Source organism: Drosophila ficusphila, unplaced genomic scaffold (genome assembly GCF_018152265.1).
Source record: "Drosophila ficusphila isolate 14025-0441.05 unplaced genomic scaffold, ASM1815226v1 contig_286, whole genome shotgun sequence".
In the NCBI taxonomy this organism is placed as follows: domain Eukaryota; kingdom Metazoa; phylum Arthropoda; class Insecta; order Diptera; family Drosophilidae; genus Drosophila; species Drosophila ficusphila.
In genome coordinates this window covers 7,472,569-7,495,420 of record NW_025064189.1, presented here as the reverse complement: position 1 = coordinate 7,495,420, position 22,852 = coordinate 7,472,569, and the positions used below count along the sequence as shown (strand labels likewise).

The following is a 22,852-nucleotide window of genomic DNA, read 5'->3' as shown; positions in this document are numbered from 1 at the left end:
CGCCGACAGTGGAGCTAAGTAAGCTTTTTTCCGACAAAAGCAAAAGGCTGTTATCGTTATCGAGCTTAAACTTGAACCATTTCATTTGAGGTGTTTTGTTTTGCTTTCTTATAGTAAAACAACAATTAAAATATTTAATTTTATAAAAATTTGAGGAAAATAAATTTTAAAACTTAAAATTTTTTTATTAAATTAATAAATTAAATTAATGAGAATACAAACAAAATTTTGAAAACCGAAAGTTAATGAATTAAATAACAACTACAAAATAAAAAATATAAAGGATTTTTGTTATATCGCCTTAACACTTGATTACCAATTTTATTACTCTTTCTTTCTTTCCTTCCATAACAATGTGATATTGATAACTAGTCTAGAGTTTAAAGCCATAACACAACATTTTACTATTTGATTTGATCGTTGATAAATGTGTGTTCCGAGTTTGTCATTCTCCAATCCAAAAACGCGGGAAACATTTGAAAAAAACCTGTATCTGAAAGTCAATGTATACGAGGTCGATCAGACCAAACTAAAACCCTGAGTTTGCTGGATGGCTTGCAGAAGCTTGTACTTTAGGCGCTCCTTGGTCTTGTAACGCGGCAGGTCCAGCAGATTGAAGCAGGTGTGAGCCACGGGTAGGAAGCGTTCGTCCGGAGTAGGCTGAATGGTGAGCTAATCACATAATTTTTAGTACGAAATTCTCAATTTTATAAGGTTAGCCCACTCACTTTAAGGGCCTTCATGCCCTGGATGGGTATACGATCGCTGCCAGTCAAATAGAGCAGGAAACTCTTCTTCTCCGCCTCGGATAGATCGTGAATCACCTCCCAAAACCATTTGATCTATGCAAAGAATAAGTGTAAATTTTAGGTTGGAGCTCTTTACCTTATAACTCACTGTATCATCGCCCGAGCTGTAGCCATCGCGGTACTCGCAGTGGTCCTGCAGTGCCTGCCAGTCGTAGTCCTCGTTTCCTACCACCACAGCCATAAGCTCCTCGGGCTGGAAAATTTTGATCACCCGCCCAGAGCAGACCTTCATAAAGCCCTTATGAAAGGCATTGTAATGCAGCTCGACAGATTTGTTAAATACAAAGTCCACATACAGATCCACAAACTCCTGTCTAAGAGAAAAAATAATAATTAATTGAGTTAAGATCTTAAGTATAAGCACACCCACTTGTTTTCCTGCGTCACGGCTATTTCGTTGCCATTGGGCTTGAGGAGCTTGGTTTCCGCCTCTCCAAACACGTCGCGAGATATCTCAAATGTCAAATCAAAGACTTCTTTAAAGTCCTCGCCCTGGTAGTCAAGCAACGACTGCATGGAGTTGGCCTCAGGCGGCGAAAGCTGACGAAGATCGCTAAGATCCACTGGCTTGTTTAACAATTTCTTGTAGAGAGCCAACGGAAATGGCAGGTTAATGATTGTAAAGTTGTAGATAGCCAGACCACAAAGCACGCCGATTAGGAAGTACATGTTCTCGGTTTCAAATGTAAGATCTGCAAACCAAAGCAAGCGCGACTCTTCGAACTCCTTGAACATGCCATATTTTGGGTCGAGAAGATCCTTCAGCAGCAGCATAAAGAACTCCTTGCGCACGCCGCCCGCGTCCTCCGCCTCCTCACCGTGGAATTTGATCTTGAGCGGCTTCTTAAGATCGCTTTGGGAGTAGTGCTGAAGCTCTCGAAGGGAATCCTGCACTAGATTCTCCCGCGTCACGTTCAGCACAATAAATTGGGAGACGGGCATGCCGTAGTTCAGGAGATTGTAAAATGCCTACAAGGTAAAAGAACACCGATTAGCTCGGAAATCTAGCCCAAATAAAAGTTACTTACATTCGTGGCCGCATGGGCCATGGCAGAGTGCATCTGCAGTGCCTGATCGGCTTGAAGCAGCGCCGTTTTGGCAGACGGATCGAAGAGGAATGAAAAGTTGCAAATATTGAATTCGCTGGCAGTGTCGGCCATGATCCACTTGACATACTCCTGCTGCACATCAGCATAGTCGGCAAGGTCTGGCCAATAGAAGGTTTGGTAGCTGAGGCGGTCTATGCGCTGGTTGTTAATGTAACATAGTGTCTGCATCAACTTCAGGATCACCTCTAGCTCTGTGTTATATGGCAGCAGCTACAATATAAAAGTTTGAGCTATCATAGACAAAATTATTCCCATTCAAACTACTTACTCTTTGACGCCTTTCGGCAGTGGGATTGACCACTGCCAAGCCCATTTTAAAGCTAATAATGTGCACTACCACGTGCAAAAAGTTTTGGACAAGATGTTCAAAGTAATCCGTTGGCGTTAGAGCTAGCCACTTAATCAGCACCTTTCGCGGATTCTCAGTCAGCTTAAATATGGCATTGGCGAACGGAACTTGAAGTGACTTGTAGTGCTTGGAGTTCACAAACTCATGATAAAGGGGTAGCAGTAGGTATAAGCGCATGCTTTCGACGTCCGCTGGTGAACATACCAGCGAACCAATAAGTTCTTTGGTCACATTGTCCCAGATCTTAAAGGAATATAGGATATTAATGGTGTCTGTGAATGTTGGTATGGCGAAAACTTACCACCTGCTTAATACTTTCGTTTTCCACAATACGCAAATTGTCAAATGCCAGTTGAGCTTCTTTGAGATCCAATCCATAGTTTCGCACAGAGCAGCCAAAGTGTCTGTCGTGATCCAACAGGAAAGAGCCATTTAAACAGGCCTGACTCTTGAAAATGAGCTCTATAGAACTTAAGAGGTCCATGTCGCTTTGATTACTCTGCTTAAAATGCGCACATTGCTTGGTGATCTCTGCTGTTAAGGCCAGGATCTGGGATTTGGGTCTGCAAGAAAAAATACATAAATCAGTAAATTTCCAGTAAAAGAAAAACAGTAACTTACTTGTAATTCCTAAAATCTCCGGGAGGCACCTTATCCATAAATAAGGTTGTAGTCACAATTGACTGATCCCCGCCAGAGAAAATCTGTTGGATCACCATTGAAACCTTCGCGTCGTTGGACTGCAGCAAAGTTGAGCCACTTGGCGACACCCATGGACCAATCACCACCTGCGGTAGCATAAGGCTTTTGGTACTCCTTGTGCCCAGCTGTCCGGAACTGCCCAAACCGAAGGCGTAAACTCTACCACGTGAGGGAACCAAAGCCAGAGTGTGTCGATTACCGCAAGCTACTTGAGTAATTGTGCTGCCCATTAGCTCCATCACCATTCTCGGCAGCATCTCATTTGAACTGAATCCATGCCCCAATTGTCCATAAGCGCCAGCTCCACAGGTGAACACGCCTCCCTCGTTGGTCAAAAAAACAGAGAACTCATCGCCGCACGCCACGTATCGAACACCAAGTGTGCGCAGCGTCTTCAGCTGGGTGGGATACGGTCGATTTGTCTCGTCATTCAGACCCAGCTGCCCACAGTTGTTCCTGCCCCAGCCAAACACTGCACTCGATTTAGAAATTAGGAACGAGTGATTGCCCCCACAAGCAATGGCGGCCAGGGGAATTCCGAGCAGTGTGGTCAGGAGAAGGGGATGGTTGCAGTGCGTAAGCTCCTTGGGGGAGCTGACGCCCAACTGGCCGTAGATGTTTGAGCCCCATGAATACAGCTCGCCACCTGCAAGAGTAAAGGGTAAAAATATTAGTTATGAGGAAAATCTATAAAAAAAATTAAGCTTCCTGCGTAAATACATTAGTTGCTTATATGAAGTCATATTATTTACACAAACTTACTTAAGTAAATATTATTTTATGATATAAGTTATCTTATCAAGTATTCAGTAAGTGATATTATAACTTTTTATGACAAAGAAGTATTGTATTTTTTATGTGCGGTTGCAAAGAAATCTTGTAAAATTATCGATAAAGGAAATAACTAAAGGGCATTTACATTTTTGAAAAAATATACTTACAACTGGTCAGCGCTAAACTGTGGTTATTACCACAGGCAATCTGCACAACCGTCTTAGAGACCAACTGGCGCACAACCTTAGGCAGCTGGACGATCTCCTGGTCGGTGGCGTGGCCTAACTGGCCGCAGTCGTTATCGCCCCAGCTTAAAACCTGACCCCATTCGGAGAGAGCCATCGAGTGGCGGCTTCCGCAGGCAATCTGGATGACCACATAGTCCTGAAGTTCGGGGATAAGCACTGCAATGAGTCGGTAGAGGAGTGAGTCCGGGATTTAGCATCGGATCACAGCAGTGTCCAAAGGAGGAGCAGGTGGTATGGTGATGGATGGCGTTAGGAGAATGGAGAGACAAGACGATAAATGAATTTACATACGAAATGGCGACATACGTGGCCTTTTGGTGGGCAGTTCATGTCCCAGTTGTGAGTGATCGTTGCTGCCGCATGCGAAAACTTTTCCGTTGGCGGTAAGGAAAAGAGTGTGCCGATGTCCACAGGCCACCTGCACTACGGCAGAGTCCGGTGTCCATGGAATCTGGCTAGGCGTGAGTATCTGTCAAGGAGATGAAGATGCGAAAAATAAGCAACCCAGTAACCCATGCCTGAGATTTCGTGTCCACCTGCTCGTCTTCAATCCCGCCAAGTCCCAATTGTCCATGGGAGGTGTTTCCCCAGCAGTAGAGTTCCCTGCCGGCTGCCATTACTCCTGTTCCTCCCTCCAGCTCCTCGGGTTTATTTTGGGCTTATCTGATTTAATTGTCGGTGCTACGAAAATTTTCGAGAAAGTTCCTAGTTGGCTACATTCTTTGTCCACTGCCTCCCCTACGCTTTTTGATTTGGATATCGTTGGTCTTGCTTCCTCTGCTCATGCCTTTTCAGACTTTCGATGTGTGTCACCTGGATCTGTATCCTGCGTCTCTTGAAATTCTATGCAAAACACTCTTTAACTGTTATTTACGATTTCAATAATGTTCTAGAAAAATAAAACATAAAAACTCAAAAACCAGCAACAAAAAACCAACAAATAATGGTGGGTGCCAACTTATTGCTAAAATAATCATTTTTGTAGGTTGACAGCTCTGTGGGTAAATTGATAGGGCTGCAGAGCTGGCGGACTAATAACCTCCGCATCCGCAATTGGATAGCTGGTTAGTGACTACTAACAGGAAAATATATTTCTAAAGTCAACCAAAAACCATTTTTCCCGTTATTAAGTTTTGCCCGTTAAATATTGAGATTTAATTTACGTTATTAAATTTAACTATAAACATAAGCCGGCATCTCGAGAGACCTAGAAGAAGCTGATAAGCCGTTTCACTGAATTGTTTAAATATTAAACTCTATTGCTAAAAAGCTAAAAACAAAGTTCTACAAAAAAATTAATTTAAATACAATTTTAATAAGACAAACTTTTTCTTTAACAATCTATTGGATTAGTTCATAATCTATAAACATATGGGTTTGTTTTGATTTGCATCCCTGGTTTAATATCAGCCGATTTTGCTAGCCGCCTTTACTGAACTTTTGACCTTTGGTCATTTTGGCTTGAAAGATTAGGCCAAATCTTAGGAGTGTATATCAGAGCTATCAACACTGGATATCCCGCGCAAATCTAATAGATTTAAAAAGGTTGCTGGACTTGCAAATGTGGTGCAACAAACATTGAACAAAGGAAAACCGGTTGCCACGGGGATTCGACAACTCATTGCGTGTGAAAAGAGTTGAGTCGGCACAGGTGCCGATTGATTTTCACCTATTTTTGCCACGCCAACAGAAGCGGAAAATATGCAGGAGGCCTACGTCAACATCAACTCCATCCCCACCCACATCTTTACCTGGGGCAGGTGGATCGAGGAAACCATCACTGAGAAGGAGATCGTCATTTGCATAACAGGGAATCCAGGATTACCAGGCTTCTACACAGAGTTTGCGGGTACATTGCAAAAGGAACTAGGTGATCTTCCAGTTTGGGTGATAGGTTAGTTTTCTTGACTACCCTTGATAAGTTACTAATGATTGATTCCCTTTCAGGTCACGCGGGCCATGATGACCCCCCGGAGGCAAGTATTCGGGAGGTTCCTCAACTTAGTGGCAACGAGGAGCTCTTCAATTTAGATGGGCAAATAAAGCACAAAGTAGCTTTCATTGAAAAGTACGTGCCAAGTGATGTAAAAATTCACTTAATTGGCCACTCAATTGGGGCTTGGATGATCCTACAACTGCTGGAAAACGAGGGGATACGGAACCGAATCCAAAAGTGCTACATGTTGTTCCCCACCGTCGAGCGGATGATGGAGTCACCGAACGGCTGGATCTTTACTAAAGTGGCAATGCCTCTGTACTCGGTCTTCGGCTACATCTTCTTCAGCTTCTTCACCTTCCTGCCCCAGTGGCTGCGCCTTATGCTGATCCAGATCTACTTTCTAATTTTCTCCATTCCAACGCAGTTTTTGGGGACTGCCTTGAAATATTCCAAGCCCTCGGTGGCGGAGAAGGTGGTCTTCCTGGCCGATGACGAGATGGCCAGAGTACGCGGCATCCAAAGGGAGATTGTAGAGCCGAATCTAAACCTTTTGAAGTTCTACTATGGCACCACCGACGGTTGGGTACCGGTATCCTACTACGAGCAGCTTAAAAAGGACTACCCCAAGGTGGACGCCCAACTGGACACTAAGAAGATAGCCCACGCCTTCGTCTTGCGGGATTCAAAACCGATGGCGGCAATTGTGAGAGACATGATCCAGCAGAATCGACGCGCATAAGACCAAGGCATATGCTAGACCAAACCATTGGCCCTGCCTATTGCCCAATTAACATAAAACGGCAGGCTCAAACGACCCCATAGCAATTCCTCCACTGCCTTTGATTGGCAATTAGTTTGTTTTTATTAGTATCTTTTTGCATCTCTCGAAGGAAACTCTAAATATAGTCAAAAGTGATTTAACCTGGTTGTATCGTGCGTTATTTTGCCGGCGATCCGGACCTACTGCGGGATCCCGACTTGGACCTGCTGCCAGAGCGGGAGCGAGACCTTGATCCCGACTGTGAGCGAGATCTTGAGCGGGAACCGGACTTTGAGCGTGACCTAGAGCGAGAACCCGACTTGGAGCGGGATCTAGAGCGAGATCCAGACTTCGAGCGCGATCTTGAGCGGGAACCTGAATTGGACCGGGCACGGGAGCCAGACCGATCCGATTCGCCTCCAGATTCGATGCGGTTCTTGGCCCGCTTGCGCTTGGTAGCCCCATCGCTGTCGCTGCCGGAGCCGGAGCCACTCCTGCTCCTGCTCCGCTTGCGGCTGGCATCCCGATCACTGCCACTACCAGATCCACTGCCACTCCGGCTTTCGCTGCGATTCCGACTGCGACTCCGGCTTCTGCTTCTACTACGGCTCTTGCTTCGCTTGCCGTCCGACTCTGATTCGCTGGTGGAAATCGTCTCCTTGGACAGAACCTTGAGACGTTGCTTGGCCGAAAGTTTCTCCTTGACCTCCTTAACGGGCTTGGGCTTCTTGCCCTTCTTTTTGCCTGATTTGCCGCTGGCCCTCGGTTCCTCCTCGCTGTCGCTCTCGTACTTCTCGGTCTTCCGTTTGCGTCCGTTGCCCTTCTTGCGCTCTCCCTTGCTCTTCTTCTTTGTGGGACGCTCTCCTTCTCGGCGTGCGCCGTCATTGTCGCTATCGGTGCCCGAAATATAGTCATCCTTGCGCGGACGACCGCCTCCTTTTTGCGCGCTCCTTTTCCGGGGCCGAATCGGCGATGATGAGCATGTTCTTGGTTTTTTCCACGTACTCCTGTCGCTTGGCCAGCAACTGGTCTCTAGAGGTCTTGGCCTCCTCCTCACGCCGCTTACGCTGTTCGGCCACTTTAATCTTAAAGGCCTCACGCTCCTCTTCCTGTTTTCGGCGCAGCGACCGCTCCTCCTCGTCAATGCGGCGAGCACGACCAACATGATATTGGGCCTGTGAAAGCAGATCCTGGCAAGTGTTCGCCTCAATTCCAGCCACCTCGATGTTGAAGCGGTTCTTGTCGCCGTGCACGGACAGGTATTGAAAGTATCTAAGGGGGATTGGAGAATTTAATTTGATTCAATTTGATTGAGAAGACTTTGTTTAAACTCACTTTTGAGCCAGTTCTAGTTCGTGAACCGCCTGCAACACAACCTCCAGAGTGGATTTCTCATCCTTGAGTATGGCCATGGCTAGTCGCGAGAGCACTACTGCTATATTGAACAGTAAAACAGTATCCTGAGGAGCAACACGGCGGGCCTTAAGGAGCACTGCCTTGGCCTCCACAAGCTTGTTGGCCCGAAGATAAGCTCTTGCTAGATATTGCATCACCTCGACGTTATTGTGCTTGTAGAACTTCTTCATGCAGTTTTCGTACATCTGGATGGCACTGATGTACTGTTTCTGCTCCACATAAACATGCGCAATGTTCAGCCACACGTCGCAGAAGTCAGCAGTTGCTTCGCGAACCTGAGCAAAGATATCCCGCGCCTCGATTACACATCCTTTATGGGCCAGCACAGCTCCGATTCCATTGGTGGCCCAAATGTTACGAGGATCATTGCGAAGAACCTAAAAATAAATGAATTTAAATCTAGTTCAGCTTTACAAATACGTTTAGAAAACCCACCTGCTTAAATATTGCCAATGCTTTTTCCTGGTGCTTTCTCTCCTTCTCCTTGTCCCTACTCGGTTGATGCAATGTCTGCAAGGAAAAGTTTCCGAGGGCAATTAGTGAATAAGCATCTGTAGAAGTAGCTGGGTTCTTGAGAATCGTTTCGAAGTTCTTCTGTCCCAAAGCGAATTGCATTTTGGCCAAATGAAGGTTGCCCAGCAGAGATCTGGCGTCAGGATTGTCGTTGTTAATGTTCAGAGCATCCTTGAAGAAATCAGAGGCAACAAAAATCAAACCCTTGTCCCTGGCCATGCAACCCAGCCGCAGGTAGCAATCGATATAGTTAGGATGCTCCTTAAGGATTTCCTTGTACAGCTTGTCGGCAACATCGTAGCTGCTCATTGCTTCGTTTAGACGAGCCAGGTTGTATTTCATGGTGACCTGGATGGACTCGTAGTACTTCACATCCTTGTCCATTTCAGAGGTGGCGTGCTTCAGAGCAGACTCCAACGTGTCCTTGGCCATCTTTAAATTTCCCAAGCGGTAGTGCAGCGAGGCCACATTGTTTTGAATCTCAGCAGGAATCTCATACTTGGCTTTGTCCCGAAGAATACTTGAGGCTGTACCATAGGCATTTAACGAAGCCTGCAAATCGTTCTGCTCTAAAATCTGGGCCAGTTCTATCCAGGCTTCAATATCCTCGGGAAACTGCTCGGTGACTTTCTTTAAGTGAGTCTTTGCCATGTCCCGCTTGGTTTGCGAGTTGGAGTGAGCATATAATGAGCCAAGGATTTTCATGGTCTCATAATTTCCGGGCTGGATTTTCAAGACCTTCTCAAAGCACTGAGCCGCCTGGAAGTATGAAAAGTTAGTGGTTTCGTTGGGAAATAAAATCATTCTTTTTTACTTACATTCTCCGTGTCGCCTCGATATATGTACATCTGACCCAGTCCGTAATGTGGCAAAACAAAGTTGGCTGGCGCAATCTGAGTGGACTGGTAGTAGTACTGAAAGGCCTGATCGTAGTCGCTCTGGGCGTGGAAGCTCCTGGCCAGCTGGTAACAGCTTTCAGCGCGCATCGCCTCGTTCTCGGTGTTGTGAAAGGCATGCAGCGCCAGATGGTGAACCTTCTGATAGTCCTTCTTAAAGAAGAAGTGATTGGCCAGGTGATTGAGCACCATAGGATTGGCATTGTCGATGGTATACGCCTTTGAGAGCATCTGCACACCCAGCTTGTTGGATTCCGGCTCCAGTTGGTTGAGTTTCAGCACGGCTAGGCCAATCAAAGCACCCACACACTGCTGATCCAGCTGGAGCGCACGCTCGAAGGCAAGTTTGGCCTTTTCAGGATTGCCCATTTTTAGAAAGCAGTGGGCCATGCCAATCCTCACGTTAGCTGGGCAGTTTGGGTTTGTGCGCAGTGCTTTCTTGTAGAAAGCCATTGCTCCGCGGTAGTCCTTGCGATTAAAGGCGATGCAAGCCTTGCCCAGCAGCGAGGGAATATTCGAGGGGGACTGATTGAGCACAAAGTTGAACTGGGCATCCGCCTGGTCCATCTTGTCGCCCTCAAGAAGGCAGAAGTAGGCCCTGCCCAGCAGATGGCTCTGGTCGTACATGATGATCTTGTCGGCACTGGTGTACAAGTTAGTGGCCTTCATGAAGAGCTCGCGCTTCTTGTCCTTGGACTTCTCACGGTACGCCTCCTGGACATAATGGGCGGCCAGCATGTCCAGGGCGCGCATGAGGTCCTTGTCCGAGTCGCGGTACTCCTTGGTAGCATCATCGCTGCGAGACTCCTCCAGTAGGGTAACAAAGTCCGACGTCTTTTTTTGCTTGTAGTAGGCAAGCTGCAAAATATAATGCCATGTGGTGTGAAAACTTTAAAATTTCGGGTAGCCCCATCTATTCTTACCGCAACATTGACCCAAACATGCAGTGGTGCACGCTCCTGCTTGAGAATGCTCAGCACTTCCAGACAGTCGGGCAGTTGATCCGGGTCTACCTCGATCACCTAAGTTGGAAAAAAAGGAGTTAAATTGCATTCAACTGAGAGCCTTGAAATTCAAAATTACCTCATCGGTGTCCTGCAGCGGAATTTCTATGCAGTTCGACATGGTTGCGGCGGCCCTGAGCCAAGAAATTAAGTGCCAAAAATCACTTTACAGGCTCCAAGCTTGTGAAATTGTTCGAAAATCAGCAAAATTAGCAAACAACTACTTTTTTTCCATTCCGGTACGCTTGCTAGAGATGGCAATTATTCGATTGCATTTGACATCGATTGGTGAAAACAAGGATTAACCAGCGGCAAAATGCCAGCCGACTTTTTAAAATTTTTTTTAAATATTTATACATTCTTGTTACTTTAATTTCGCCTAATAATTAATTTAGTCTGCCCGTACTTAAGAAGTTTTTATTTCATAAGATTTTTGCTTATGTAAATCAGCAAAATTTTTCATGTCGTTGAGACAGAGAATTCTTGTGGTATGCTAGTTTCGGTTAAGTTTCTTCTTAATAAAAATTAAAGGTATTATGAAATAATAAAATAAATAAATTTTGTTTCAGCTATTAAATGTAAAATTTAAATTTGAACGTTTATTTGAAAAAAAAAGGTATTTTAGAAATGTATCCATCTATTCAAGCTAAATTTGCCAACAGCCGACTGTTCATAACTTATAAACCTACAAAGCTTGACAACCCTGGCAGTAGTCGACAAAAAAATTTATAGATAGAATATGATGTTGTCAAAACCGCCTGAAAGATAGTGGAATTCGGGTTAATTTTATATTTAGATCACGCTGCGGCCAAGTGAGATGTGCTAGCCGATAAGATAAGATGATGGCCCTGGGCAGAAGTGCCTCCTTGGGCGCCCTTTTCACCTGCTATCCCGCTGCACCTTTCCCCGCCAGCGTCCTTCGCCTGAATACCTCGACGAAAACAATAACAAACGGGCAAACAGATGTTCGACTCCTGTTACGTAACCTTGCGAAATTGGCGCAAAATTCAACGACGCTGGGCAGAGCAGCGCCGGCAGCTGTGGGGATAGCAACACGTGAGGTGAATCCACTTTCGCAACAACAGACAAGCAGGCGCTTTCACATTTCGACCAAAGGAAACTCAAGGTATTCGGCCAGCACCATCATGACATCGTACCACAAGGAGCTGCTCCTAGCTGATTATGATATAGTGGGATTCGATCTGGATGGGACACTGCTGCGGTACAATCTACACGAGATGTCCGCGCTGATATATCAAGTTCTCAAGCAGTTCCTGGTGGAGGAAAAGGGATATGGCAAGGAGCTTTTGGCTCAGCCGCTCAATGTGGACTTCCTGCAGAAGGGACTGTTCCTTGACGGACCGCGTGGAAATGTCCTGAAGCTGAGCAACGAGGCTCAGGTTCTGCGTGCCACCCATGGCACCCGTCTCCTTAGCGATGCGGAAATCGAGAGTATTTACGGAACCGATCGAAAATGGGAAATCACCACCGCCTTTTACGAGGATCCCCTCTCCACTTGGAATGGCGCTGCCTCCACGCAAATGCGTTCCCTACTAGATTTCTTCGATATGCCCAGTGCTTTGGTGTTTGCCCAGGCAGTTGATCAGGTCGATAGGAAGAAGAAGCCGCTGGCAGGAGAGGAATACCAGGTCTGGCAGGATGTACAGGCGGGTCTAATGCACATCTTTAGTCGCGAGCACTTTGGAAACGATAAGAGTTTGTATTTCAAGAGCATGCGAGCTGAGCCCAGCAGGTTTGTGCTTTCTACGGACGCCAGCGTGCTCAACTGGTTGAAGAAACTGCGGAAAGCGGGCAAGAAACTGTTCCTACTCACCGGTTCCAATGTAGATTTTGCCAACTTAACGGCAACGCAGGCTCTGGGCAAGGATTGGAGGACGTACTTTGACTTCGTGGTGACCTACGCAAAAAAACCGGGTTTCTTTACCATACAGCGGCCATTCATGCACGTGGATGTTGACCAACTGGTAGAGCTTCCGCAGGAGGCGGCTGAGATTAAGGTGGGCGAGGTTTACTCTCAAGGCAACTGGCACCAGTTGCATGCGGCAATGGCTAAGATGCTACAAAAAGATCCATCTAAGGCCAAGGCACTGTATTTCGGAGACAATATAGTCCAGGATGTTTACACACCAGTCAAACACCGCGACTTCGACGCTGTTGCCATTGCTGAGGAGCTGCTTCTGGAGGATGGTAAGTACCCCTATGCCGCCGAGCTGGATTCCCAGCTTTGGGGACCCTATTTCGCCTTGGGCTGCACTCCCACCCTATGGGCCAGCTTCATCAGCAGCTACGCCCAGTTGTGTGTGCCCTCGGTGGAGCAAGTAGCACAGACTTCGCCCGAGGAGCGGATCGTCTGCTCCAATCCATACGGCTTCAGTCCTCGGCTGCCCAAGGAACTGGAAACTGTGCAGATTAAGAGCTGCTGGCGGGGATGATTCAGCCCGCCCTGCTATCATCTTCCTGGAGACAATAAACGACACGCGACCCGGCGGCGCAGTTAATCCGATAACGCTTCTTTCAGCTGGAAGCTCTTCAAAATTGTTACGTACAAAACAATTGTATTCAATAATAGCAATAAACAATGCAAAGTTCTGAATTATTCAATTAGCATATACAGTGCATGCCATAGCTATAAGGATTTTCAAAGTGAAAACATTTTTAAGGATTATACTATAAATACTACATAGTTTATTCAAGTATTAATGTTCTTTAAATGATTGAGCTTCTCCTTATTTTACACTTTGTTGCAATAATAATTGTAGTCTTTAATTTGTATTGACTTTTAGGTTTATTCCAAAGTCCAAAACAACACCCGAAAAAGTTGCGCAAATTACGATTGAATACACTGGCCAACCAATATACTATTCACTTTGTAAAAATGTTTTAACAAAACTGATTATACAATTTTACATACGTTAGCAACATTTATTTTTTAGGTTTAGAGCATTTTAAGTTACTAATTATTCAAAACTAAATATATTATAATGATGCCAGGCTTTTGTTTACCTGCCTTGTTATTTTAAGGACTGACACGTTGTGTACGCCGACTTGCAGTTAAATGCTAATTTAATTCACAGTGTACAAACATGAATAAGTTCAAAAAGAAACTAAAAGCAAATAAAGTTGGTTGTGCATCATCATAACAAATGTACTATAAATATTTTCTCAATCAGGTTTGACGCAATTGGCGGATAAACTGAATTTTCCTGAAATAAACCAGCCAATTGCGGTTTATTGGTCCACAAAGTAGTGACAATTTCAATTATAATTCACCTTAAACACAGATCTTTTTAAATTAGTTTTAATTGGGTAGACGTTGTGACTGAGCTTGTGACATGATTTCTGACTATAAGTACTTGGGAGTAATACGTGCTTAGAAGGCGGAATACATAAATAGGCAACTTTGCACTTAAGAGGAAAACCGTATAAGGAAATAAACAGCTTAAATTACTTAGTGGATCAGATAGAACGCTCCACGGCCAAAGCGATTCCCATGCCGCCACCGATGCAAAGAGAAGCAATTCCTCGACTTCCACCGGTGCGCTCCAGCGCATATAGCAACGTGACCAGGACACGGGCGCCTGAGGCTCCAATTGGGTGCCCCAGGGCAATGGCACCGCCATTAATATTCACTTTGCTGGCATCCAGTTTAAGTTCCTGAAGAACAGCCAGGGATTGGGCGGCGAAAGCTTCATTGAGCTCGTAGAGATCTACTTCCTCCCGCTTCCAGCCGATTTTGGTTAACTAGAAGATTAGAGTTCTTCGAGAATACTCGTAAAATGCAAATTTCATATAATTACCAATGCTTCTACTGCAGTGACAGGGCCGAGACCCATCACCTTGGGTTCAATGCCACTCTGCGTCCAGCCCACAATCTTGGCGAGCGGTTTTAGGCCTTTTTTAGCCACCTCCTCGCCAGACATAAGCAGCACAGCAGCGGCGGAATCGTTGACACCTGAAGCGTTACCAGCGGTTATAGAGCCGCCCTAAATAAACAGGAGAAAGTTGGTAAACTTGACAATAAAAATGTTTCTTCTCAAGCATCACCTCTTTAAACGCTGCCCTTAGCTTTTGTATGCCTTCGACGGTGCTGCCCGCTTTTATGTACTCATCCTTGCTAAAGATCTGGGTGCCCTTGCGATCCTTGATCTCCACAGGGACTATTTCCTTGTCGAAATAGCCATTTTTCTGGGCTTCCTCGGCCCGATTTTGTGACTGTACTGCATAGGTATCCTGGGCCTCGCGACTTATTTGGTACTTTTCAGCCAGATTCTCGGCGGTGATGCCCATGTGAATATTTTCCATGGCATCGGTAAGGCCATCGTGGATCATAGAGTCCACCAGAGTTCCGGGACCCATTTTGACTCCCTGTCTGAGGTGCATGACGTGTGGAGCTAGGGACATGTTTTCCTGCCCGCCTGCCACCACAATCTGTGCATCTCCAGAGCGAATGGCCTGGTAGCCCAATGCTACGGTTCTAAAAGGGATTTAAATCGGATTTAATTTATAAAGTTCAGGAACGTCTGAACTGGCAAACTTACTTTAAGCCAGAACCGCAAAGCATATTAATGTTGTACGCCGGCACCTGGATTGGCAGACCCGCCTTAAGAGAAGCCTGGCGAGCGGGATTCTGACCCTGACCGGCGGTGAGTGCCTTAAAAGAGATTTACATAACAAAAGATTGGTGAAACCAAACACGGCATGGAAAAGTAATGCAAATTATGAACCTACCTGGCCCAAGATCACCTCGTTGACCTGTTGGCCGTCCACATTTGCCCGACGGAGCACCTCCTGGACCACTACGCTGCCCAAATCCGAAGCCTTCAGTTTAGAAAGCGTTCCATTAAAGCTACCTGTTGATTTCCATTGAGCAAACAGAAAGAGAAAGTTACAAATCGAAATGTGGATATCAGAATGAGTTTCAAAGGTTATCTTTGCCATACCAATAGGGGTGCGGGCGGCAGACACAATAAACACGTCAGACATTCTAAAATATGTGATTTGCAGGTGGTGCAGTGTTCTTGGCTAATGGTCATCAAATAAATTTTCGAAATTGTTATTGGCAAGCGGCAGTGTGACCAGGTAATACTGCCTAGCCCCATCTAAAATACAGCTTTTTCACTATTTGTAAATTATGCAGTTACGGAAAAACTTTCGTTATTTCATCAAATAATTTGCTTCAAAGGTTGTCAACAATAATTACAAAACGATTAATTTTCTTAAGCTCTTGTGTTTAAGTCAACAAATAACTAAATAACCAATCTCATCTTTGAAACAACAATAGTTGGTAAACATATCCGTTTTGTACGAGTTTTAATTCTTGAATTACATCTTTCATTAAATGGTAGTTTTATATTTTTAGTATTTTTAGTTATTCACCCACGCCGGATGGTATTTTCTAGCAGTCCAGCCGCGGTCACACTGCAGTACACAGAAAATTTACATTTTTTGTTGAGAAAATTAGGGAATTAAGCGCACAAAAGGCAAATTAAAGAGGCCCAAAACGCAAGGCGCTATCATCAGGCGCCCCGAGGACCAAGAGGCACTGGAATTAAGGCCGGAGATTCACAGATAACGCGGACAAGAGTCTTTGAAAGCAACAGCCCTCCGCCGCCGCCGCCCAAAAAGAACCAAAACTACTGAGGACTGCCAACCAGCCATAAGAAGAAGCACCTTCACAATCTGCAATCTTCAATCTCTGGGCACTAAAGCACTTCAAAAAGTCTAGAGAACTAAGCCTTAAACTCTAAAAGCACCATGCAGGCGATTAAGTGCGTCGTCGTGGGCGACGGAGCCGTGGGAAAAACATGCCTGCTGATCAGCTATACAACCAATGCCTTTCCCGGCGAGTATATACCCACCGTTTTTGATAACTACTCGGCCAACGTTATGGTCGATGCAAAGCCCATTAACTTGGGATTGTGGGATACGGCCGGACAAGAGGACTATGACCGTTTGAGGCCGCTGTCCTATCCCCAGACTGATGTCTTCCTCATCTGCTTTTCGCTGGTGAATCCGGCTTCATTCGAGAACGTGAGGGCCAAGTGGTATCCGGAGGTACGCCATCATTGCCCAAGCACACCCATAATCCTGGTGGGTACCAAGTTGGATTTGCGCGACGACAAGAACACAATTGAGAAGCTGAGGGACAAGAAGCTGGCCCCAATAACCTATCCACAAGGTTTGGCCATGGCCAAGGAGATCGGAGCGGTTAAGTATCTGGAGTGCTCAGCCCTAACACAGAAGGGCCTGAAAACCGTTTTCGACGAGGCCATACGGTCGGTTCTGTGCCCCGTACTGCAGCCCAAGTCCAAGCGCAAGTGCGCCCTGCTCTAAAAGAGATAGAAAGAAAGAGATCCCACAACGGATTCTATTTAAACGTAATATTATTAACGATAAATCATTATGTAACCTAAGCCTTGGCCAGGCATTTGGCTAATCCGTAGTTTCTTTGTTACAATTTTGCCACTAATTTCTGCGTCAGAGGGGAAACCCCGTTCAAACTCTTGCTTTCGTTTCCGAATTCGTTTCGTGTGTTCTGTAATTCATAATCCAATTCTGTTTACCCGTGCATTAATTTCAACTAAAAGTTAAAAGCGAGATGTTTCTAGATAAATGGAAAACCCAATGGGCGATCTGTAACTGTAAACTCTAACTGTATTTTGTATTATTTAATAACTTTTGTAATTAAAATTAATGTTGTAAAACTGAGGTAAAACCAAAAAAAAAAAAACAAACGAAAAACCTAAAAAATATGAGAGAAGGACGAGAGTAGCCGCATAAAAAGCATAAAGCATAGATGTCGCCTGTTGATTGTAGGTCCTCTATTCGGGATCGGGATATTGAGTCAGTAAAGTAAACGTTCCATTGCAATTACACTTACATTATTACATACTTGTATTTAGATGTTGTTGGATATCGAAGGGACGTCGCGGGCAGGTAACAACTTTTTAAACTTTTGCTAGATCCAGGAACTATCAATATATATATACATGTATGTATAAGATGAAAAGTCCTTCGTATACTATGTACTGAAATTAAAGGCATCAAACTGAGAAACTTTGAATACTTTGTATTTTAAAACAACAGATATTCAAGAAAACCAACAGCAACAAAAAAAAAAGATAACTATATAAATGTGTCTATTTCAATGGAAATCAATAAAGCATTAATAAAATAAACCAGTAGTTTTGGTGTCAAATTTCGATTCATTTATTTGAAACGTAGCTTGTAAACTGCAAAGAGCGTAAACCTTGTCTTGGCTTGCTTCATTATTAAAGAGCGGAATTATCAGAACTTCTCTTTCCTTTTTTATTTAATAACAATACCACTCACATAATCCCACGCAAAACACATTCATAAGTTGAAAACCGATTATCAAACAACATATGTTCATTTATATATGTTTATGGCGGTTGCTCGATCGCCCGCCAGGGCCCACTGTACACAAAAGAAGAGACGGACTTATCAACGTTCAAAAACGTATTATTTGCTTATCTCGGCGAAAGTCGAGAACCAAAAATAATCTAAATCAGCTTGAAACAAAGTAACCGAATCTCTTAGACCTTTTTTCTTGTTCTACACCGGAAAATATTCGGGTTATTTTGGAAAGTAATAGGACATTACTTAAACATTGATTTTTATTGTACTTTTAAGAACTATGGGCGATAAGTAATTGTGTCAGTTTTTGTTGTTAAAGATTTCTAGAATTTTTAAACATTAATTGTATGCTGCATACATTTAAATTCGAGCCATGACATTTTTTTTCGGTGTACTCTCTTTTTCAGTTTCCCCGTCTGTGTGGGTTATTTGGAATGTTCTCGCAGCTGGAAATAAATCGGGCTACAGCGAAAATCGTTTATGTTTATATGTTACACAGGCAAATGCGGCGTATCTGTGACTCGGGGCAAAGAGGAGGGGTCAAGTGACCACATGTTTGTGTGCGGATGGGGCGTTCGTTCCAGTGACGTGGCCATTGATGCTCCTAAAGCTGACGTGGACGCCTTTTAATTAAACAAATCACCTCAAATCAATTAGTTCGGGTGCCACAATACATGGGCCCCTTCATTCGAGTCAGTTTATAATGCACTTTCAATGGTCTTACGATCTAGTCAAGTATTACAAGTTATTTGGCATGCGAAATGGGAGATTCATAGGATCAATCTTAATTTCAGGGAAGCTGGGTATTTGGTTGTTTACACCTAGACTTTCTAGAACTCATCGTGGCGCGCGAGGGCCTCTCCAAAATCGGTGGCCTGGGAGCCCACAAAGACATCGTATTTTTCCAGAATTTCCTCCTTGGTCAACTTATCATCGTGATCAGCATCGGCTTCGAAGAGCAAGTGCTTAGCCTCGCTTTCCGAATGATCAAAATCGTGGGGCGCAATCCACTGCTTCACTTCTTCCTCGTTCAAGTAGCCATCGTTGTCCAGGTCGCGATGTTTTGAGAACGCATCCCTTTCGTTGGCCACCCACTCCGGTTCCTCCTCCTCGGTTCCCGCCGCGCGGTACATGTCACCGATGTACTCGTCCACCGAGATCTTGCCATCGTTGTCCTTATCCAGATCAGACATGGTTTCGCGCAAAACCACATCCTTCATGGCGGGATGATCTTCGGGATGCAGGAAGGCGGTGAACTCCTCCTTTGTGAGATTATTATCCAAGTCCTGATCGGCAATCGCCCAGCGGTGATGATCGCGCTTCAGAAGGCTCTTGTAGCTGATTCCTAAAGAGAGGAAATAAAATTTCAATTAGATTAAGGAAACCAAAGCTAAGAACTTATTTTCTTATCCAACTGCTATTGTTGTAACTTTTGATTAAAAAACATTTGAACAAAAAACTATTTAATACCCACCGTTTTCTTCAGATTCCTTCTCGTCGGTGCTCAGTTCATCCATGAAGCCGTAGACGGCATTCTTGTAGGAATCCCAACTGATGGAATCATTGTTGTTTGGATTGTACTGTTTCCACACGCGGGCCACGTCCTCTTCGATGTACCGCCTTTGGGTGTAGGCAATCCAGTTCTTCAGTTCCGACAGAGTGACGAACCCGTCCTTGTCCTCATCGATGCGGTCCACAATTACTCCCAATCTCCGTCTGCTTTCCTCCGGCGTGAGATTGTCGAACTTCTTGGATTCATCTGGACCCAAAAAGGCCTCGTGATCGAACTGGGTATTGTGCTCCCCTCCTTCGAAGTGCCTGGCGTGAAGGGAGTCGTGCTCGAGGGGATCTAACAGCACCTCTTCCGGTATGCTGGAGGCGGTTGCCCCACTTAGGACCGCCGTTGCCACCGCAACAACAAGTATCAGCATCTTGACTTGGGTTCTCGTCATCTTCTGCTAAGGGCGACCGTTCAGTTCGAATGGCAAACTGAGAATGAACGGAGAGCACAAACAGTGGGGATAAATCGTGAGTCGTCAAACAACAATATCTCGGCTGTCTCTGCCAGTGCTGAAAAATTCCAGTGGACAGGATGGCGCTAATTTTGAAATCGATTGCATGAATCGGAAAAACGGGCGGACTTAAATTGTATACTTTCAACAATGTTAAGATATTTTAAACCCAATGGATTAAAAAAAATTTATTTACGTCAACCTAGAAAAACCTACAATTGAGCGAGTATCAGATTGTTGAGAAACCTATTTAAAAAGTGGGCACATATGTACATATACATGACTGGCATTTAATTGCATTTATTTAAACGTCCTTTTTGTAAAGCTAGTTAGATATTGTAAAAATAAATATGTGCAAACGTTAGAATAGAAGCGATGGGCTAACTACAATATATCACTTATCTCTATTTACATTCGGGTACGTGCGGGATGTTCAATTACTTGGGTGGCTCGGCGCCTTCATGACCCAACGAACTAAAGTCCCCCGTGTTGCAGGAGATGCTGGGGATATCGAAGTTCGAGAAACCCCTGTAGTTGGCCACCTCAGGCTTCAATGGGGAAGGAAGTAGGACAGATGTCCCAGGCACTTCGCTGTCTATCAAGCTGTCCGTGGTGCTGTCCAGCAGACTGGTCTCCGGCACAGCAGCAGGTTGCTGAGTAGCTGACCTTCCCTGCACCAGTGGGTCAAATTCGTCGAGATTCAGCTTGGACTCATCTGCAGTGCTGTTTTCACCACTCTGATCCGATAAATCGAAGTCGTAGTTGATGTTGGTCAGGCCTCCTTGGAACTCAGAGCCCAGCATAAGCACATCTGTATTACCCTCGGACGAAGGCTCCTCCAGCAGGGACACAGCATCAAAGGCGGTGTAATTGAAGATGGGCGAAGCGAACAGGTTGTCGGCTGGCTGAATATTCTGATGCAGTGGCGAAAGCCGACCCATTGAGCTCATACTAGTATCCTTCAGGGATAGTCCTGAGTCCTCCGCTGCTATTGCAGGCTTCGCTGAACCACTAGCTGCAATCAGCGACTGAGAAGTCAATGAACCGGCGCTCAGTACATTGGCCTGATAATGTCCAGCTTCGTTCTCGTTCAGTAGGTGAGCTCTGGCTTGTCCGATTAGGAAAGCGGGTGTTTTGATGGGCAGCAGGTTAAGCGGCGCCTTGGCTATCACGGTATCCACTCGATCTGTCACTTCTCTTTGGAAATCAATCAACTCCTTTTCAAACTTGGTTATTCCTGAGCTTATCAACTCGTTTCTTTTCTGCAGCATCTCCATCCGCTTCATGTTCTCGGAAATCAAATGAAGACTTTCGCAGGCCAACAGGGCACTTTCCCAGGGCGTACTGTAGGGCTGTTGTCCAGACATAAGAGCTTCGAATTCCTCACTGCTAATGCCCAGACTCTCGCCGTTTAGATTTTCGATAAAGGCTATGGCCGAACAGAGGTTGGTGAAGTAGTAGCCACTCTCGCCACTCATCACGCGCGATGCGTTGGTGAAACGTGTTACGAAATTGATGTTGCTGTGGAGCCGAACAGGATTGGCCTTCAGCACGACAAATATCAGGGCCGGCAGGAAGTCATCTGCGCTAGCAGGTCCACCAGTTCCCCGTTTTAACAGCTCAAAGATGTGCCTGCAGCAGCGCCATGTGCACTGAAGCTTCTCCTGCGGTGAGTAGTACGAATCGATTCCGACCAGCTCGGATATGGCATTGTAAACCAGATCCCTGGCCTCCGAGTTCACCTCATCGATGCTGCAGTCTAGATGCTTGGCCGTAATCCAGCTCAACTGGCGAATTCGCTTCTGAACTTTTACATCGCTGTCCTCGTCCGTCGTGAAATATGGACTAAAGAGAAACCTGAAACAAGAAGAGTTCCCCGTCGTTTAGATAAACATTCTGGACCATTGATATCTGCATTTTGTATGACTCACTTGTGGTTCTGCGTCATCACCACCTTCTCAAAGAAGTCTATGGCACTATCACGATCCTCGTTGGTGGCTATCTCAAAGCTGGGATCATTGTGCACGATGTCTGAGACCTTGGTATAGGCGTTTTGCACCAAATCCGACAGCTCGTTGATGTTTTTGCTGCCGTTTCCGTTCATGTACTTGCGAATATCGCTGTCCAAACGCTGGATTTCGAGCTTGAGCTTGCGCTTGCCATCGTCGGGAACTCTAAGTTGGCGCAACTGCAGCAGAAACTGACCTTCCGTGGGATCGGGCACATGACCACGCTGTTGGGTGACTATGGAACACAATGTACTAAACTTTAGGATACAGAAGAGCTATGTTACATTACTTTTTTGTGCTCCGGCTTGAAGGGTCTTCTGTAAGACAGAGGTGAACTTCTTCTTTTGCAGTGTGCCCGACTGATCATGATCTTTGTCCGCTTGTTTTCTGACCTGCTGCTCCATTTTTGTCTGAAGACCATGTTGTGGCGACCTGCGCTCTAAGGATTGGGACTGTGAAGACGAGGATCCGAGGCCCGTTTCGCCTGCCTTCTCTGTTAAGAACCACTTCATGACTAATTGATCTTTGAGGGACTGGGTATAATAACCCCCATCGGTACTTACGCTTTAACTTCCGTTGCTTATCGTTAAACTTCTCGCGGAAACACATCGAACAGAGTCCGTCGTTCTGGGGAGTTCCGTAGAATCCGCATCCCGTGCGGCACTTGAGGTCCTGCTGCCCCAGGCGCAGAGAAGGAGGTCGCGCCGTCGTCGACATCTCGGATGTTTGGGAAATGCAAATGGAGCTCCTTATCTGCGGTATGCCTTTTGGTTGCCTCTTGTTTTTGTGGGTAAATTGTGGAGATAAATAATTCGCCTGCTGGCGGTGTTGCCAGACCGTCGGTTAGCTGGTGGTGGCACAGTGAGTGAATATGAGCCGGTTCACCGGTTTCAAGTAACCGCCCATCAAATGGA

General features: G+C 45.4%; 8 protein-coding genes across 9 annotated transcripts; 3 read left to right on the top strand and 5 right to left on the bottom strand.

Annotated features, from left to right (window-relative positions):
• Window positions 1-285: 285 nt before the first annotated feature.
• On the bottom strand, window positions 286-4,939 carry LOC108100605 (probable E3 ubiquitin-protein ligase HERC4). Of its 2 annotated transcripts, none has more exons than XM_017204592.2 (11): window positions 4,528-4,939; window positions 4,283-4,460; window positions 3,911-4,147; window positions 2,889-3,615; window positions 2,569-2,830; window positions 2,187-2,510; window positions 1,838-2,128; window positions 1,180-1,778; window positions 898-1,123; window positions 729-842; window positions 286-672 (listed from the first exon to the last, which is right to left on the bottom strand). In XM_017204592.2, exons 1-11 carry the CDS (start codon window positions 4,606-4,608, stop codon window positions 520-522), a joined length of 3,192 nt encoding a protein of 1,063 aa, XP_017060081.1. In that variant the 5' UTR covers window positions 4,609-4,939; the 3' UTR covers window positions 286-519. The 2 variants fall into 2 exon arrangements, with proteins under 2 accessions (XP_017060081.1, XP_017060082.1); XM_017204593.2 differs by having other exon boundaries at window positions 4,298-4,460.
• Window positions 4,940-5,385: 446 nt separating this feature from the next.
• On the top strand, window positions 5,386-6,855 carry LOC108100537 (lipid droplet-associated hydrolase). The gene is made up of 2 exons (XM_017204496.2): window positions 5,386-5,885; window positions 5,939-6,855. Exons 1-2 carry the CDS (start codon window positions 5,693-5,695, stop codon window positions 6,667-6,669), a joined length of 924 nt encoding a protein of 307 aa, XP_017059985.1. The 5' UTR covers window positions 5,386-5,692; the 3' UTR covers window positions 6,670-6,855.
• LOC108100534 (RNA polymerase-associated protein CTR9 homolog) lies at window positions 6,756-10,777 on the bottom strand. Its single transcript, XM_017204495.2, is given in 7 exon segments — window positions 6,756-7,633; window positions 7,635-7,962; window positions 8,026-8,483; window positions 8,542-9,378; window positions 9,438-10,373; window positions 10,439-10,537; window positions 10,599-10,777. Coding segments are annotated over 7 exon segments (3,465 nt in total). The 5' UTR covers window positions 10,641-10,777; the 3' UTR covers window positions 6,756-6,868.
• Window positions 10,778-11,214: 437 nt separating this feature from the next.
• On the top strand, window positions 11,215-13,141 carry LOC108100353 (5'-nucleotidase domain-containing protein 1). Its single transcript, XM_017204187.2, has one exon. The coding sequence runs from the start codon at window positions 11,359-11,361 to the stop codon at window positions 12,970-12,972; it is 1,614 nt and encodes a 537-aa protein (XP_017059676.1). The 5' UTR covers window positions 11,215-11,358; the 3' UTR covers window positions 12,973-13,141.
• A 226-nt stretch (window positions 13,142-13,367) lies between these two features.
• On the bottom strand, window positions 13,368-15,632 carry LOC108100354 (acetyl-CoA acetyltransferase, cytosolic). Its single transcript, XM_017204188.2, has 6 exons — window positions 15,481-15,632; window positions 15,269-15,390; window positions 15,079-15,191; window positions 14,585-15,014; window positions 14,338-14,523; window positions 13,368-14,281 (listed from the first exon to the last, which is right to left on the bottom strand). The coding sequence occupies exons 1-6, from the start codon at window positions 15,521-15,523 to the stop codon at window positions 13,997-13,999; spliced, it is 1,179 nt and encodes a 392-aa protein (XP_017059677.1). The 5' UTR covers window positions 15,524-15,632; the 3' UTR covers window positions 13,368-13,996.
• A 294-nt stretch (window positions 15,633-15,926) lies between these two features.
• LOC108100357 (ras-related protein Rac1) lies at window positions 15,927-17,724 on the top strand. The gene has a single exon (XM_017204190.2). The coding sequence runs from the start codon at window positions 16,295-16,297 to the stop codon at window positions 16,871-16,873; it is 579 nt and encodes a 192-aa protein (XP_017059679.1). The 5' UTR covers window positions 15,927-16,294; the 3' UTR covers window positions 16,874-17,724.
• Window positions 17,725-18,566: 842 nt separating this feature from the next.
• Window positions 18,567-19,922, bottom strand: LOC108100356 (calumenin-B). The gene is made up of 2 exons (XM_017204189.2): window positions 19,392-19,922; window positions 18,567-19,262 (listed from the first exon to the last, which is right to left on the bottom strand). Exons 1-2 carry the CDS (start codon window positions 19,867-19,869, stop codon window positions 18,748-18,750), a joined length of 993 nt encoding a protein of 330 aa, XP_017059678.1. The 5' UTR covers window positions 19,870-19,922; the 3' UTR covers window positions 18,567-18,747.
• A 283-nt stretch (window positions 19,923-20,205) lies between these two features.
• Window positions 20,206-22,782, bottom strand: LOC108100352 (rab5 GDP/GTP exchange factor). Its single transcript, XM_017204186.1, has 4 exons — window positions 22,502-22,782; window positions 22,228-22,431; window positions 21,861-22,173; window positions 20,206-21,786 (listed from the first exon to the last, which is right to left on the bottom strand). The coding sequence occupies exons 1-4, from the start codon at window positions 22,653-22,655 to the stop codon at window positions 20,367-20,369; spliced, it is 2,091 nt and encodes a 696-aa protein (XP_017059675.1). The 5' UTR covers window positions 22,656-22,782; the 3' UTR covers window positions 20,206-20,366.
• Window positions 22,783-22,852: the final 70 nt, after the last annotated feature.

Excerpts from the sequence above, each read along its gene's own strand:
- LOC108100605 (XM_017204592.2), bottom strand. The coding sequence starts at position 4,608 with ATGGCAGCCGGCAGGGAACTCTACTGCTGGGGAAACACCTCCCATGGA. Across the intron at positions 4,461-4,527 it reads GCGGGATTGAAGACGAGCAG|ATACTCACGCCTAGCCAGAT; the intron begins GTGGACACGAAA and ends TCTCCTTGACAG. Across the intron at positions 1,779-1,837 it reads TGGCCCATGCGGCCACGAAT|GCATTTTACAATCTCCTGAA; the intron begins GTAAGTAACTTT and ends TTTACCTTGTAG.
- LOC108100537 (XM_017204496.2), top strand. The coding sequence starts at position 5,693 with ATGCAGGAGGCCTACGTCAACATCAACTCCATCCCCACCCACATCTTT. Across the intron at positions 5,886-5,938 it reads TCTTCCAGTTTGGGTGATAG|GTCACGCGGGCCATGATGAC; the intron begins GTTAGTTTTCTT and ends ATTCCCTTTCAG.
- LOC108100353 (XM_017204187.2), top strand. The coding sequence starts at position 11,359 with ATGATGGCCCTGGGCAGAAGTGCCTCCTTGGGCGCCCTTTTCACCTGC.
- LOC108100354 (XM_017204188.2), bottom strand. The coding sequence starts at position 15,523 with ATGTCTGACGTGTTTATTGTGTCTGCCGCCCGCACCCCTATTG. Across the intron at positions 15,015-15,078 it reads CTTTGCGGTTCTGGCTTAAA|AACCGTAGCATTGGGCTACC; the intron begins GTAAGTTTGCCA and ends AATCCCTTTTAG. Across the intron at positions 14,282-14,337 it reads TCACTGCAGTAGAAGCATTG|TTAACCAAAATCGGCTGGAA; the intron begins GTAATTATATGA and ends CTAATCTTCTAG.
- LOC108100357 (XM_017204190.2), top strand. The coding sequence starts at position 16,295 with ATGCAGGCGATTAAGTGCGTCGTCGTGGGCGACGGAGCCGTGGGAAAA.
- LOC108100356 (XM_017204189.2), bottom strand. The coding sequence starts at position 19,869 with ATGACGAGAACCCAAGTCAAGATGCTGATACTTGTTGTTGCGGTGGCA. Across the intron at positions 19,263-19,391 it reads GAAGGAATCTGAAGAAAACG|GAATCAGCTACAAGAGCCTT; the intron begins GTGGGTATTAAA and ends TCCTCTCTTTAG.
- LOC108100352 (XM_017204186.1), bottom strand. The coding sequence starts at position 22,655 with ATGTCGACGACGGCGCGACCTCCTTCTCTGCGCCTGGGGCAGCAGGAC. Across the intron at positions 22,174-22,227 it reads TCAAGCCGGAGCACAAAAAA|TCACCCAACAGCGTGGTCAT; the intron begins GTAATGTAACAT and ends TGTGTTCCATAG. Across the intron at positions 21,787-21,860 it reads GTGATGACGCAGAACCACAA|GTTTCTCTTTAGTCCATATT; the intron begins GTGAGTCATACA and ends TTCTTGTTTCAG.